Source organism: Spermophilus citellus (genome assembly GCF_964194105.1).
Source record: "Spermophilus citellus genome assembly, chromosome: 5".
Classification (NCBI taxonomy): domain Eukaryota; kingdom Metazoa; phylum Chordata; class Mammalia; order Rodentia; family Sciuridae; genus Spermophilus; species Spermophilus citellus.
This window is the reverse complement of record NC_138186.1, coordinates 108,653,975-108,668,957: the sequence shown is the minus strand read 5'-3', so window position 1 is coordinate 108,668,957 and position 14,983 is coordinate 108,653,975. Positions and strand designations below refer to the sequence as shown.

The 14,983-nt window shown below is 34.9% G+C and overlaps 1 protein-coding gene across 4 annotated transcripts in view; it reads left to right on the top strand.

Annotated features, from left to right (window-relative positions):
* SIM1 (SIM bHLH transcription factor 1) overlaps positions 1–14,983 on the top strand; it is a 90,624-nt gene that overhangs the window by 60,196 nt on the left and 15,445 nt on the right. For all 4 annotated transcript variants that reach the window (XM_081295843.1, XM_081295841.1, XM_081295842.1 and 1 more), the window contains one exon: positions 1,730–1,898. In XM_081295843.1, the coding sequence (XP_081151969.1) occupies positions 1,730–1,898 (169 nt within the window). The remainder of the gene's footprint in view (positions 1–1,729; positions 1,899–14,983) is intronic.

Here is a 14,983-nt window from a genome sequence, read left to right as displayed (position 1 = left end):
ATGTTCACACCAATTCATGTCTTCATACATGTACTTTGGATAATGATGTCCATCCTTGCTAACCCCCTGTCCCCTCCTTTCCCCTCTCACTCCTCTGCCCTATCTAGGGTTTGTCTTTTCCTTGCTCCCTCTCCCTACCCCACTATGAATCAGCCTCCTTATATCAGAGAAAACATTTGGCATTTGTTTTTTGGGGATTGGCTAACTTCACTTAGCATTATCTTCTCCAACTCCATCCACTTACCTCCAAATGCCATGATTTCATTCTCTTTTAATGCTGTGTAATATTCCATTGTGTATGTATACCACAGTTTCTTTATCCATTCATCTATTGAAGGGCATCTAGGTTGCTTCCATAGTTTAGCTATTATGAATTGAGCTGCTATGAGCATTTGATGTGGCTGCTTTATATACTATGCTGATTTTAAGTCCTTTGGGTATAGACTGAGAAGTGGGATAGCTAGGTCAAATGGTGGTTCCATTCCAAGTTTTCCAGGGAATTTCCATACTGCTTTCCAGAGTGTTTTCACCAATTTGCAGTTCCACCAATGTATGAGTGTGCGTTTTCCCCCACATCCTCTCCAACATTTACTGTTTTCTGTAGTCTTGATAGCTGCCATTTTGATTGGCATGAGATGAAATCTTATAGTAGTTTTGATTTGCATTTCTCTAATTACTAGAAATGTTGAACTTTTTTTTGTATGTTTGTTGATTGGTGTATATCTTCTTCCAAGAAGTGTCTATTCAGCTCCTTAGCCCATTTATTGAATTTTTTTTTTTTTGGTGTTATTTTGAGTTCTTTATGTATCCTGGAGATTAATGCTCTATCAGACATGTGTGTGGCAAAGATATACTCTTTAGAAAACTTGAGTTTCAGATGAGATCCACTGTGGACAGGGATAAGGCTGCCATCTTTGGCCCCTATATACCAAACACTATCTTTGTAATCACCCTCTTAACAAAGTTTCATCCCTTCAAATCACAGTTGCAGTTATGCATGGTTATTTGTTTACTGTTTCTTTTACCAAAAAGGTTATTATCTATGTGGATGGCAGGGATTATAGATATCTTATTTATTCTCACATCTCCACATAGCACAAAGTCTGGAATATATTAGAAGCTCAATAAATATTTATTGAATGAAGGAAGAAATGGAAAGAACTGATGGTAAAATGTACCCTGAGGAAATTGAATTAGCCTGTTGAAAGGAATCTTTAACTACATATAAGCCTGGTTACACTAGTTAGCCAGCCATAAGAATGTTTGTGATGTTTAACAAAATGATAGATCTTGGAACAGCTGATGGAAGACAATCTTGCCAACAACCAGGTAGCATCAGTTGGCTGGTTATCTGCTGAGTTCACCCTACTTAGGAAATCTTCAGAGCATTCTTTTATGATTCATACCTCACCAAGAAGGCACAAAAGATCAGAGAATTGAATTATGGCTTTATTTTCTACTTAACTAATAAAAGTAATGAAAAAAATTTAATTAAGACTTTTTCATGAGCATATATAATTTGGCTGTGGTATCTGTGGCAGTCTCATTCACACACATTTGTTAAATATTAGGCCTTCTAGAATTCTCCAGGTGTTTGTGGAAAACAGTTATGTGGCTAACTTTTTCTTGCTTCTTTTTCACATATGCATCTTTGTCATTCCTGATTAGAGTATTCATGAATCCTTTTCCTGTGGTGACTGATTAAGGGCTTTGTCCTCCCACTCTGCAGAGACACTGAGTACAAAGGGCTGCAACTCTCCTTAGATCAGATCTCAGCCTCCAAGCCAGCCTTCTCCTATGCCAGCAGCTCCACCCCCACCATGAATGACAACAGAAAGGGGGCCAAGTCAAGACTCTCCAGCTCAAAGTCAAAATCCAGGACTTCCCCATATCCTCAGGTAAGTGCATTGCTGTTTTCCAACTTTATTTTCTGGTAATCTGGTTTGATCTTGAAGTTGATGTATTAAAACTGTTTGGAATTAATCATCTGGTTTTGATAAATTTAAAATGTCTATAAATCTAGAACGTTTTCTAAAACTATCTTCTACTTCCTCTTCTTCCTTTAAAATAATGATGCTAATAAAAATTTGAAATGATTTTATGGTTTGCTGCATTTATATGGAGGTCATGAGAGTCTAGTGATCAGAACCATAAGTTCACTGTTATTTCAAGAGTATGGATTCTAAAATTTCTCCCACAATGCTTACTCAGAAAGATGTAGCCAGCCTAACAAAATATGGAAAATTAGAATTGATATATGAAAATTGACACTTAGGACAGGAACTGAAAAAGAAGAAAATTAAGAGGTGGAGGCAAAGGATGAAGGATGCATTTTACCTTGAACAGATTGATTGTTAGGACAAATGAAACAGAAAGGACTTTCCAGATGCCACTAATGGCAGGAAAAGCAATTCCCTTCTCATCTTTGTGAGGTGGTGAGATGATGAGATCTAAAGGAGTTCTTCTAGAAACACTGCAAGGTACAAATAAGAGTACTGGTTCTTGGAAGGAAAAAATATTTTTCTGATCAGTTGCTGAGATATAGAAATTAGCTTGTGTCAAAGTGTATGTACATCTTTCCTGGTCTGAAGGGAGTAGGACAGAACTGGGGATTCCCTCTCTCCCAATGTCCCTTGGCCACCCATCTCCATCCTTTCTTTAAGAGTGCCAAGTGCAACATCCGGAAGTTTCCTGTTTTTTCTGGGCTATTATAGAACCAAAGTGGTTTCCGAGTCCTTTTGATATTAAGGTGGTTTTCATCATTTATGCTTTTAATTTTTAAAGCAAAAATGGCAATCTAGTAGATACATAAACGATGATTTTCTTATTTGTCAGAGCCACGTCAGAACCAGATAGTATACATCTACTGGTGTATACTATTTGAGGAAATGTCATCATTGACCCAATGGTCACTAAAAAAGCTACTGTTTGGTAGATTATTTTAGTGGCTGGGTAGAAGATAATCTCTGTCTTTGAAGAGACTTATATCACATCACTTGAAATTTTCCACAGAAGACTAGATTTCTTTATTCAGACAAAAGGGAGGAGAGTAGATTAGTAACTAGAGTTTTTTAGTTACAACTTCTGTTAGAAGTTGGACACTTTGAAGTATAAAGTATGGTTGTAGGAGCAGCTGCTTCTTTCAATAGACCACCTAATAAGAAGCTCTTCTTATACTATTGTGCACTTTAGGAAGAGAGCTGTACTGTCCCTTTTTACTTTACCTTTGGGTGGTTCTGTCCTTAAATATTTAGGATGGTTGGATGTATAGATGAGAAAAGTACTTAAATTAGGAAATATGAAGAAGGAGTTTGCCTATAGTAATCAAGCCACAAAAACAAAGTCTTCCCATTGAACCTCCAAAACTTCTTTGTGAGATCTGTTTTCTTTTATGCAAAGCTCTTAAACTCTATGATTTTACTCTTAACTACTCATTTTAAATATGTGCTTTAATTGCCTCTAGACTACTCTTTGCATGTGTGTGGATGGGAAGGAGTTAATTTGAAAGTTCCAACATAGATGAGTGGAAAGTGGAGATCCTTCTTTATCCCTTATTGCTCTTTCCAAAATTGTTCTTTCTTCTTCAGTGTTCTATGATGTATAAAAATCTCACATGTGTACCTACATGTATATACATAGGATTTACCTTGATGTTCGTTATGGTTTGGATCTGGAATGTACCCTGAGGATACATGAATTGATGGCGTGGTCCCCAGTGAGCAATGTTTTGAGGTAGGGTTTTGGGAAGTAATTAGATCATGAGAACTTTGACCTCATCTGCGGATTAATCTATTGATGATCTCATTATTTAAATGGAATATTGGAGGTGGTAGAAGCTAGAAGGAGGAATCTAGTTGAAAGGAATGGGTCTTTGGGGCTGTGCCCTTAGGAACTACATCTTGTGTTTGGTCCCTTCTTCTCTCCACCTCCCAGTGGCCATGAACTTTTCTTTGCCATGTTCTTTTGCTATGAAGTTCTGCTTCACCTTAGGCCCAAAGCAATGTATCTAGTGGACTACAAACTGAGATCTCTGAAACTGTGAGCCAAAAGAAAATTTGCTTCCTTTAAGTTGTTCATGTCAAATATTTTGGTCACAGTGACAAAAAGCTGACTAATACATTTGTGTATTAATTTTCATTAATATTTATATAAATGTGTTCTTAAGAATTTTGGCTATATTATTTGTTATTCTAAATTCTGCCCACTTTTCCAAAGTAGATTTTTCTTTTATGACATTTCCATTCTAAATAGCCTAGTCATAAATTCAGTTAACATTTATGTGCCTAATAAAAATTGTTTTCTAATTGTGTTTATCTTGGATAATCATGGTGCTGTATCAATCATTGACTGAGTTCCTACTCTGTGGGCTACTAACACACACAGATCACAAACAGAATGTACATTTTTTTTTGCTTTTGATAGAGATAGACAAGCAAACAGGCATTTAAATGGATTGCCACAGTGTGAGAGTGTCCTGGGGGTGCACTGGAAAAGTATGATATCCACAGCAAATTCAATACTGTTTCTGCAGAAAGAAAAGAACTGGAATTCATCCATAGATGTTACAGTGGTCATTGTGAGAGCTGAGTGGTATGATTCGAGTAAAAGGTGCAAGAATATAAAGAAGTGGTATAAGAAATGTATAAGTTTTGCAACACTGTCAATGTAGTAAATGTAGTAGAAGAAGTACTACAGAGTACTTGTGAATGGTGTCAATAACATGGACTTTGCCCTGACAAAGAAAGGTATGTGGGTGACCTGGCTTTGAGGGTAGGATTCAGACATATGGGAATATAGGAAAGGAGAGGGGACCTCAGGAAGACTAAGATAATGAGGAAATTCAGGAACACATTGTTAGTGTGATTGGGCTTGTGGGTGGAGTAGGGACTGGGAAGAATATGTTTGGAAATACTAAGTTGTGCCAGGTCATAATAAGTTTGTCTTCTGGAGAACGACTAAAGGTTTTTGAACATATGTGAGAATATTAGTATGGTTAAACCAAGGAAAACTATCTAGGATACTAATTTTAATAGTTCTGCTGTGAACTTACAAAAATATAAACTAAAGTTTGCTACTGGAGTAAAAGGTATTGTGGAGGAAGAATGGATAACATTCTTTTTCTCTTTGGATTCTGGTATCTCTTTTTGTTATAGATGTATTTTGGTCATTGTAGATTTATTACCTCTACAATTATACTTCTAAAGCTTATTTTCAGTAATTATAGATAAGCATGCACAATACCTTCCTTCTAAGTGACTAAATGATGAGTATTTTAATTGCATTTATTTTTAAATATTTCTATCTATTTTCCAAAATAGCAATTATGCCATTATGACAGTTGTATATAATATCGCCATAATATTTTCACCTATTTTCATACAGGTAGTCATGGCTACTCTAATATTAGTTGGAAGTTTTCTTGCTATGGCTTATTCATGTCAATCATGAAAAAAATTGCCTCCTAATTCCAGGGTTTGTTTTTAAATACGTTGGCATGTTTATGATTGTATTTAATGCAGACAGTGCATGCCATCCCATTGTACTGAATCATCCTGCCTTCCTCTTGCCTTTTCCCTAATCAGTAGTAACCAATACTGTATCATTCCCTAACAACAGTGCATGTGTAAGACTCTGCATGTTCTTGAAATCTGAAAGCATTTAATCACTTGCTACAGATATACTGAAAAACTTGCATGTTTTATTCCACATCGGTTACCTTAAAGATTCCCACAGAACCCTCTTAATTTTTATTGCCAGCAATCTGACTTTCTTTAGGCAAAGATAGAAACTCTCTTTCTGGTCTCAAAAATACGCGGTTGACTACTGCATTCAGAACTTAACTTTTTAAGTTGCAGAGAAAAGAAAGGATCAATAATTCATAAGCATAGTTGTTCCTTCATACATGGTATTTTTTATCACCACCAGTACAGATATCCTTTCATGTCATATTTTATATAAACATGAAACATGTAATCCTTGACCATTTATAGTAAAAAATTTATTCATTTTAATTTTGAAAAAAAATCATCTACCCAGGAAATCTTATGGCATATAAGCTTGTTTATATTTCCCAGCCATGTATAAATTTGGGATTTGTCTCTCTTTCTTATAGTAGTATCAGGAAATTATTAGAGCAGACACCTTGGGTCTTTTTAGCTTATCCGTATATATGAACCTCTGAGTATTATATTAGAAATCACTTTGCTAAGTAAAGTGAGACTTCTTTGCTTTCAGGTTTATGATTTGCTTTTTACTAATTCTTATGTTTGGTTAAAATACCTACAATATACAATAAAATGCTAAAGATCAATCCTTAAGGAAACATAGCCACAGTGTAGCTGGGAAGGCAAAACCAGCCTTTTAAGGAGAAACTATAGATGTGGTTGGTCACAACTGTTTCCTTCTTATTTTCTTGGTAAGTGGTTGAAGGAGAGGCAGTCAGGGATATTCAGGGGGTGTTGGCTTCTGCTCATCCTTCTCAATAAATTCAACAAGGCTGGAGTCATATCAAGTATCTTTTATGACCACAGTGGTATGAAACTAAAAATGAGTAACAGGAGGAAAATTGAAAAATTCACAAATGTGTGGAAGTTAAACAATGTACTCCCGAACAACCGCAATCGTTCAAAGTAAAAATCAAAAGGGGAAAAAAGTCTTCGAGACAAATGAAAATGACAACATACCAAAACTTATAAGAAACATAAAAAATAGTTCTGAGAGCAAAATTTCTAGATATAAACCCTTTAAGAAAAAAGAATAAGAGATAGTATAAGTGTAGTTCAGTAGCAGAGTGCTTTCCACTGTGTTCCATCCCCAGTGCTCAAAAAAACAAAAGCAGAAGCAAAACAAAAAGAAAGATCTCAAATACTCTAACTTTACACCAAAAGGAATTTTAAGATGAAGAATCAACTAAGCACCAAGTCAGCAGAAGGAAGGAGATAATAAAGAGTACAGCAGAAGCAAATGAACTAGAGAATAGAAAACAGTAGCAAAGATCAAAAAAAGTGAGTGGGTGTTTTCTTTTTTTAAAAGATCAACAGAATTGACAAACCCTTAGCTAGACTCTCCAAGAAGAGGAGATGATACAAATAAAATTATAAATGAAAGGGGAGAAGTTACATCTGACACCACAAAATACAAAGGGTCATATAAGACCACTGCGAACAATTATGCATTAAAATTGGATAATGTAGAAGAAATGGAATAATTTCTAGAACATGCTATTGACTAAGACTGAATCATTAAGAAACAGAAAAGCTGAATAGCACAATAATGAGTAAGGAGATTGAATCAGCAATCAAAAAACCCTCAACAAAGCTTCATTGGTGAATTCCACCAGACACTTAAGGAATAATTAACATCAGTCTTTTCCAAATTCTGCCAAAACATTTCCAAACTCATTATTTAAGGCCAGCACCCTGATGCTACAGTCAGACAAGAGCACTGAAAGAAAAGGAGATTACACATCAATATCCTTGAAGAACATAGATGCAACAATATACTAGCACACTAAGTTAAACAACACATTAAAAGGATCATAGTGAGTTATCCCTGGGATGCCAGGATGACTCAACATATACAAATCAACAAGGCAATATGCCACATCAAAAGAATAAAGGATAAAAATCATATGATCATCTTAAGGGAGTCAGAAAAAAACTTGATAACATCCTTTCATAATAAAAACTCTCAACAGTGGTTATGGAAGGAATGTACCTTAACATAATGAATATTATCAATAACAAAACCTGTAGCTAATACCATATTTAATGTGCAAATCTGAAAGCTTTTACTTTAAGATAAGGAACAAGACAAGACAGAAATAGAAAACAAACAAGAAAAATCCTCAAATTTGTATAGCACCACAAAAGACCTCAAAGAAACCTCGAAAAAGGAGAACAAAGTGGGAGACATCACATATCTTGATTTTAAACTATATTACAAAGCTGTAGCAATCAAAAAATATGGTTTTAGCATAAAAACAGCTGTGGAATAGAATAGAACACCTAGAAATAAACCTGTATATGTATTATGGTCAACTAATATTTGACAAGAGCTAATAATACACAATGCAGAAAGGATAGTCTCTTCAATAAACGTTGTTTGGGAAACTAGATATCCATATGCAAAGGAATGAAATTGGACCCATACATTACCACACACAAAAAGTAACTAGAATTGGATTAAAGACTTAAATGTAAGAGCTAAAATTCACAAATTTCCTAGAAGAAAACAGGAAGATTCCTTGACCTTAGTATTTGCCTTTTTTTTTTTTTTTTGGATATGATGTCAAAAGCACAGGCAACAAAGCACACACACACACACACACACACACACACACACACAAAAGTAGGACTCTATTAACCTATAATGCTTCTACACAGAAGGTTGCTTTTGGAATGGGAGAAATATTTGCAAGACATATAGCTGACAAGGGGTTAATATTAAAAAAAATAAGGAATTCATACAACTCAATTGAAAAAATTCAATTAAAAATGATGAAATAGACATTTTTTCAGAGAAGACATGCAAATGGCCAGTAGGTACATGAAAAGGTGGACAACATCGCTAATTATTGGATAAATGCAAGTAAACATTCACATCTGATAGGATGATTATTGTAATGAAGATAAGGTATAACGAGTGTTGGCAAAGATATGGAGAAAAGGGAATCCTTAGGTACTGTTGGTGGAATTTATGGTGCAGCCATTATGGCAATAGTATGGAAGCTCTTCAAAAATTTGAAAATGGAAATCCAGTAATCCCACTTCTTGGTATATATGAAGGAAATGAAATCAGTATTTTGAAGAGATGTATGTGCTCCCATATTCACTGTAGCATTATTTACAATAAAAATCAAATCACAAATACATGGAAACAACCTACATGTTCATCAATGGATGAATCAATAAAGAAAATGTGGTCTATAATGGAATATCATTTAGCTATAAAAAGGAATCTGGCTCTTTGAAACAAAATGGATGATTGAACTTGGAATTCATTATGTTAAGGAAGTATGCCAGACAATGACAAATGCAAAATGATTCCACTTACATATGAAATCTAAAACATAGTAGAATGGTGATTGCCACTGGCTGGAGGCTGGGGGAAATGGGAGATATTGGTCAAAGGGTACAAAATTTCAGTTATAACATGGATATGTGCTGGAAATCTAATATAAGCATGATGACTATAGTTAATAACACTGGGTACTTGAAATTTGCTGAAAGTAATCTTAAATCTTCATATCACACATAGGTAACTGTGTGAGGCAATAGCTGTTAATTAACTAGATTGTGGTAATAATATTACAATATACATTTATACCAAATCATCATGTTATGCATCTTAAATATATAACAATTTTGTCAATTATACCTCAATAAACCTGGGGGAAATGTTCTGATGTATTTTGTTTAATACATGGTTTATATGGTTTTAGTTTCCCTCATTTTTACTGTGTTTAGCTTAGACAGCTAAGATAGGTAGACCTATCTATTCATGTACAATTACCAGTTTGAAAGGGATTAACTTGGTGCAGGGCCTTCCAATTTCAATATGTTTTCACAAAATGACAAATTCGATAGACTTCATCTTTCCACATGTGGAAGGGCAGTAATGTGTCATATCAGTTCTAAGATACTTCAAGAGCAGCTTGGATGGCCCATCCTTTGTCCAGACCCAGAATAAAGCAGTGAAGACCAAACAAAGCTGCAGTAAGGGGTTGGAGCAGGTGGCGCCACCTGTACCAATCTAATTCAAGCCTAGCTAATCTGCCACTTAGATGTGGAAAATCAGAGAGTGAGTCAAAGCATCAGGGAAAGGATGGAAGTGGTTCTGACTCATGCCTGAAGCCCATCATGGAAGAGGATTACCATTAAAATTAGTGCTACTGGTCTTGGAAACCCAGAGTTTACTCAGTGAGCTAGAGCTACTTCTGTGTTATCCATGCAAGTTGGAATATTCTTCATCATTTAAAGGGGTAGATGCTATGGCATAAAGGATTTAATTAAATGTTTTTTTCCCATGTTTGATATTACCTGTTTAAAATCTTCAGCACAATGAAAATGATTATAAGTCTTTAGGACTTCACCTTTGGATTTACAAAAGGGATAGAATATGGATTTCATGCTTTGGGAACAGCTCTCTCCATATGGAACCCTATAGGAGATTCCTTATAGAATTACATTGGAGGAAACCTGGCCCCTGGTCTGGTGTGCTGATTCCCTTCCAGCTGCACATCACTCTGACAGCTAATGAGATGTCGACTATGGTTACTTTTCTGTGAGAAAAATGAGTGAACTGAATCCCAGGAACATTTTTGTAGCTGTGGGGGGTGGATTAAGAGAAGGCCTATGACATTTCAAACCACATTTGAGGCATATTAAAAAACTCCCCATGTTTCTACTTTGTGAACTATATCAGGGAATTTACAGGTATGAAAGATTTCTTGCCAGAATATATTTTTGAGCTAAAAATAACTAAAATGTGGGTTAAAGTTGAAAACAATTTCACAATAAATAATAGATTATACTATAAAGGGATGAAATAAAAAATATGAGTGAGAATTTTGTGACCATGTATTTTAATATTGATTCTGGGAAGCTGACAGTTTATACTACTCTTTAAAAAGAAGAAAAAATGGCTGAAATATTTAAAATTTCTAACATGAATTTTGATTCAGTATTTCCTAATTATTTATAGTACACATGGGTATATTTTAGCTCTCTTTCTCTTGTGAAATCATCCTTGACCATGGAATGTGACCAAGATTGATATGATTTTTTAAAAAAAAATATTCTCTGATTTTTCTTGTTTTTTTTTTCAGCTTAACTCTTTTGGAATTATATGTAATTAAGCTAAATTTCATAAAAACATCTCAGAAGGCCTTTTTTCAGTGCTTAAATATTTATTTTACTTGTGTAAAAATCATATTTAGCCTTTCTTAATATATATTACATACAGAATTATTCTTAATTTTTATTAATAAGACAATAGAGATGAACGTTTTCTAGGTATTATTAGTTGGAGAAAGGAATTTCTGCTTGATATTATCTTTGCAGCTTCAGTTAATTATGTTTTGCAGGTCCTAAGATTTTTGAAGTTAGAAATGAACTTTGTTATTTGCGTGTTGTTCGGTTACATTATCATAGGCACATGGTTTCAGTCAGCCTCTCAGATTAGCAGAATAACTTGCATTATTGTCACTTTAAAAAGCATTTGATTTTGACATTAGTTTTTCTCTTTACCCTTATGTTTATCCTTGAGAAACCCCCTGGCAATTTCCAATGTGTGTAAGCCAAAGCCATTCCTTATAGTAAACATGACTCCTGTTTGAGGGAAGCATCCCCAGAAGTGGGGGTTATTTTAATGGACATGCTGTATTACTTTAATCTAACTCTTTCACCATCTGTTCTTCCCATAACAGTGATTGGAAAAAAAAAAGAACATATTTTATGTTTCAGGGTTACATTAGTAAAAAGTAAGATAAAAGTGATTTAAAAGCATGCATATGTTCCTAGTGCAATGCAGTCTGCATCTGTGATGTTTTTTTCTCATGGTTCAGACACAAATCAAGAGGAAAGCTGCTCAGGCCTGATAGAGTGAAAGTTTTTCATGGAAAACAGGACTTTACCATAAGAGGGTCTCTTTATATATTTTACAGCTAGAAATGATAAAAACCTCAATGAGCTGCCAGAATAAAAATAGATAATGGTAACATCTATTGTTGGAACATCTGGCATTTTTCCTGAACTGGGTTGTTGCTGCCACATTCAGACAAATGCAGAGCACCTGTCTGGAACATGCCGTTGAAGCAGGAATGAATCTTAGGACCGTTATCAAAAGAAGAATGTCTTTGAGTGTAATAGTGTTAGAAGATTGCTTTAGTGATTAGGGGACATCACCCATGGGTGTGGGGAGATAGCTTACTGAGGGTGGAGGTTGGAAAAAATCCCCATTGTAAAAATATGGATCCTTGCTGCTTGGAAGTTGGAGTCTGTTGCCTTTGTTGTCTAAGAATATTTAAATAAGGGCTAGTGGAAGAGAAAGGGTTCTGGATTTGCATCTCTCCTTTCAAACTTCATAGTTGTGTGACTCTGAGCAAATGTTCTTTGTGTTTAGCCACACTTACTTTGACTGTGCAGACATTAGTAACATTAATAACAGACATTAAAGATGGTAACATTTAATAAAACAGTGTGGAATCTTAGCACAGTGAGTAATGAACAGCAAGTATTTCGTAAGGGTAACTACTGTTGTTGTTATAGGTATTAGTTAGCATATACAAATCATAGAGTAAGTTATCTCTGGACTAATCATAGTTTGTATCTGCTTCTTGAACAATTTAAGTTATTGAAGGAAGGAGTATGTTTCCTTTCACTGAACTTGTGAATTACATTGTTTTTCTCTCTATTCCAGTCCTTGCCATTTTCTAATGTAAGTGTTAAGTTCTGTGCATCATCTATACCCTTTCTAATGTGAACACTTTGAAGGCAGGGCTGTAGTTCTAATATCCTCTGGCACACTGCTTTTTAAATAGTAGGTGCTCAATAAGTATTAGAATGAATCATTGTAAGTAGTTTTTATTGGATGCATATTAAGCCCCAACTGATGGTTTAAGAGGTTATCAGTCTTTTCTAGAAGGACTGATTCTTTCATGAGCTAAATCCCCAAGGGGAGCTGGTGGGTGGCATTTGGTTTCATGTTTTCTGAAAACAAGGGAATTCCTCATTTGACTCATTTTTAAACTTGTAAACATGAATGCTTGTTTTGAAAATTGAATTTGTAAATAAAAAAATTGGGGTTAATTTAGCTGCAGAATATTTAAGATGATACCACATTTTCTAAGAAAGAAAAACATTGTTTTAAGTAAAATTGTTATTATTTGTGGTACTTGGGAATGAACTCATGGGTGCTCTACCACTGAGCTACAGCCCCAGCCCTTTCTATTTCTTATTTCGAGACAGGTTCTCACTAAATTGCTGAGGTTGGCTGAGCTTGCAATCCTCCTGCCCTAGCTTCCTGAATTGCTGGGATTATAGGCACCTGGCTTCAGTAAAACTTCTTTGATCAACATAAACTTATTAAAATAGGGAATTAAGATATTTATTTTCTCAGGTTTAAATACAGAAGAAAGCATTGTTACCCCTTTAAAAGAAGAAGAGCAATACTGTGAAGCTCATAAACTCAAAAACAGTGTAGATACTGAGATGGCTAGGAGAGCTGTTCACCGGCCTTCAAGAGACCTAATCTACCATGATTCTCCCTCCTCTCTACCCTCACAACACATCTTTAGACTTTTAATTGAAGTGTTAGTGATAAGAAACATTGGCATCAAGGTACATTCTGGCAAGGTAAACAGTCTTTTTTTTTTTTTTTTTGGTAAGAAAAGGCCTTTCTTTCCCTCCCATCTCAAGAAAGGGAAATTGCATGGAAATGAAGGTAGACACTCATTGCTAAACAAAATTACATATAAGAGGTTGTGAGGGGAATGGGAAAATAAACAAAGAGAGAAATGAATTACAGTAGATGGGGTAGAGAGAGAAGATGGGAGGGGAGGGGAGGGGGGATAGTAGGGGATAGGAAAGGTAGCAGAATACAACAGTCACTAATATGGCATTATGTAAAATTGTGGATGTGTAACTGACGTGATTCTGCAATCTGCATTTGGGGTAAAATTGGGAGTTCATAACCCATGTCAATCTAATGTATGAAATATAATATGTCAAGAGCTTTGTAATGTTGTGAACAACCAATAAAAAAAATGTAAAAAAAAAAAAAAAAAGAAAAGGCCTTTCTGTTTAGTGGTCTGATTTTGCAGTTGGGAATGTTGACTTCCTTATTCTTTAACTTACATGATGGTAAGATAGGATAAAAATATGGCCTCTCGATAAGACAGTCTAGGGAAAAGTAATTTTTGCAGTATGGTTTTATGGTAACCATTCCTATTTACCTAAGTGAAAGTGATTAGGACATTTACATGATAAGTGTATCTGTAACATGTTTGTATTGTTAAGACAGCTGTGATACATATTGTTTGTTTGGTTCTCACTGCAATCTTTTAAAATAGTCTTTTTTTTTTTTTTTTTCTCTACCAAGGGGAAACCCAAGCTCAGGGAAAGTGTCTTGTACAGGTCACATTGACTGACATCAGATGAGGGTATTCCCATGTCTTGAGTTCAGTAATTGTTTCTACTTGAACCCCTTTGGTAACTTTGAATTACATTTTTATGTGTAAAATATTAATATTCAGTAACAAGAACAAAGATATTTGAACAATTAAGTGATAACTTCATTTGAAAAGTTTCTGTTTCTTCAGAAAAGTGTCAGTTTCACAAAGGCTTTGTCTCAAATCATTCTGTAAAAATAAGACATATTGGGCTGGAGTTGTGGCTCAGAGGTAGAGCACTTGCCTAGCATGCGTGAGGCACTGGGTTCGATTCTCACATATAAATAAATGAATAAAATAAAGGTCCATCAATAACGAAAAAATATTTAAAAAGACATATTTACTCTAAAGTATTTTTAAAGTTTTCAAATATTTATTTTGAAGTGATTGCATATTTATAGAAAATTTGCGAAACTATATCCCCTGTGTAAGTTCACCAGTGCTTAACATTTTGCCATATTTGTTTATCATGTTCTCTTTCTCTTTCCCCATCCTTCTGCCCTTGTTATTATTTATTTGTGAACCATTTGAGAGTAGGTTACATACATATTGACTCTTTACTTAAACCTTGATACTTCATTGTGTCTTTTCTTTTTAAAAAATATTTTATTTTTTAGTTGTAGTTGGACACAGTACCTTTATTTCATTTTTATGTGGTGCTGAGGGTCAAACCCAGGACCTCACATGTGCTAGGCGAGTGCTCTACCGCTGAGCCACAACCCCCAAACCTCATTGTGTATTTTCTAAGGACAAGGACATTCTCTTACATAACCACAGCAATTATCAAAATCAGTAAATTTAATCTTAATAAAA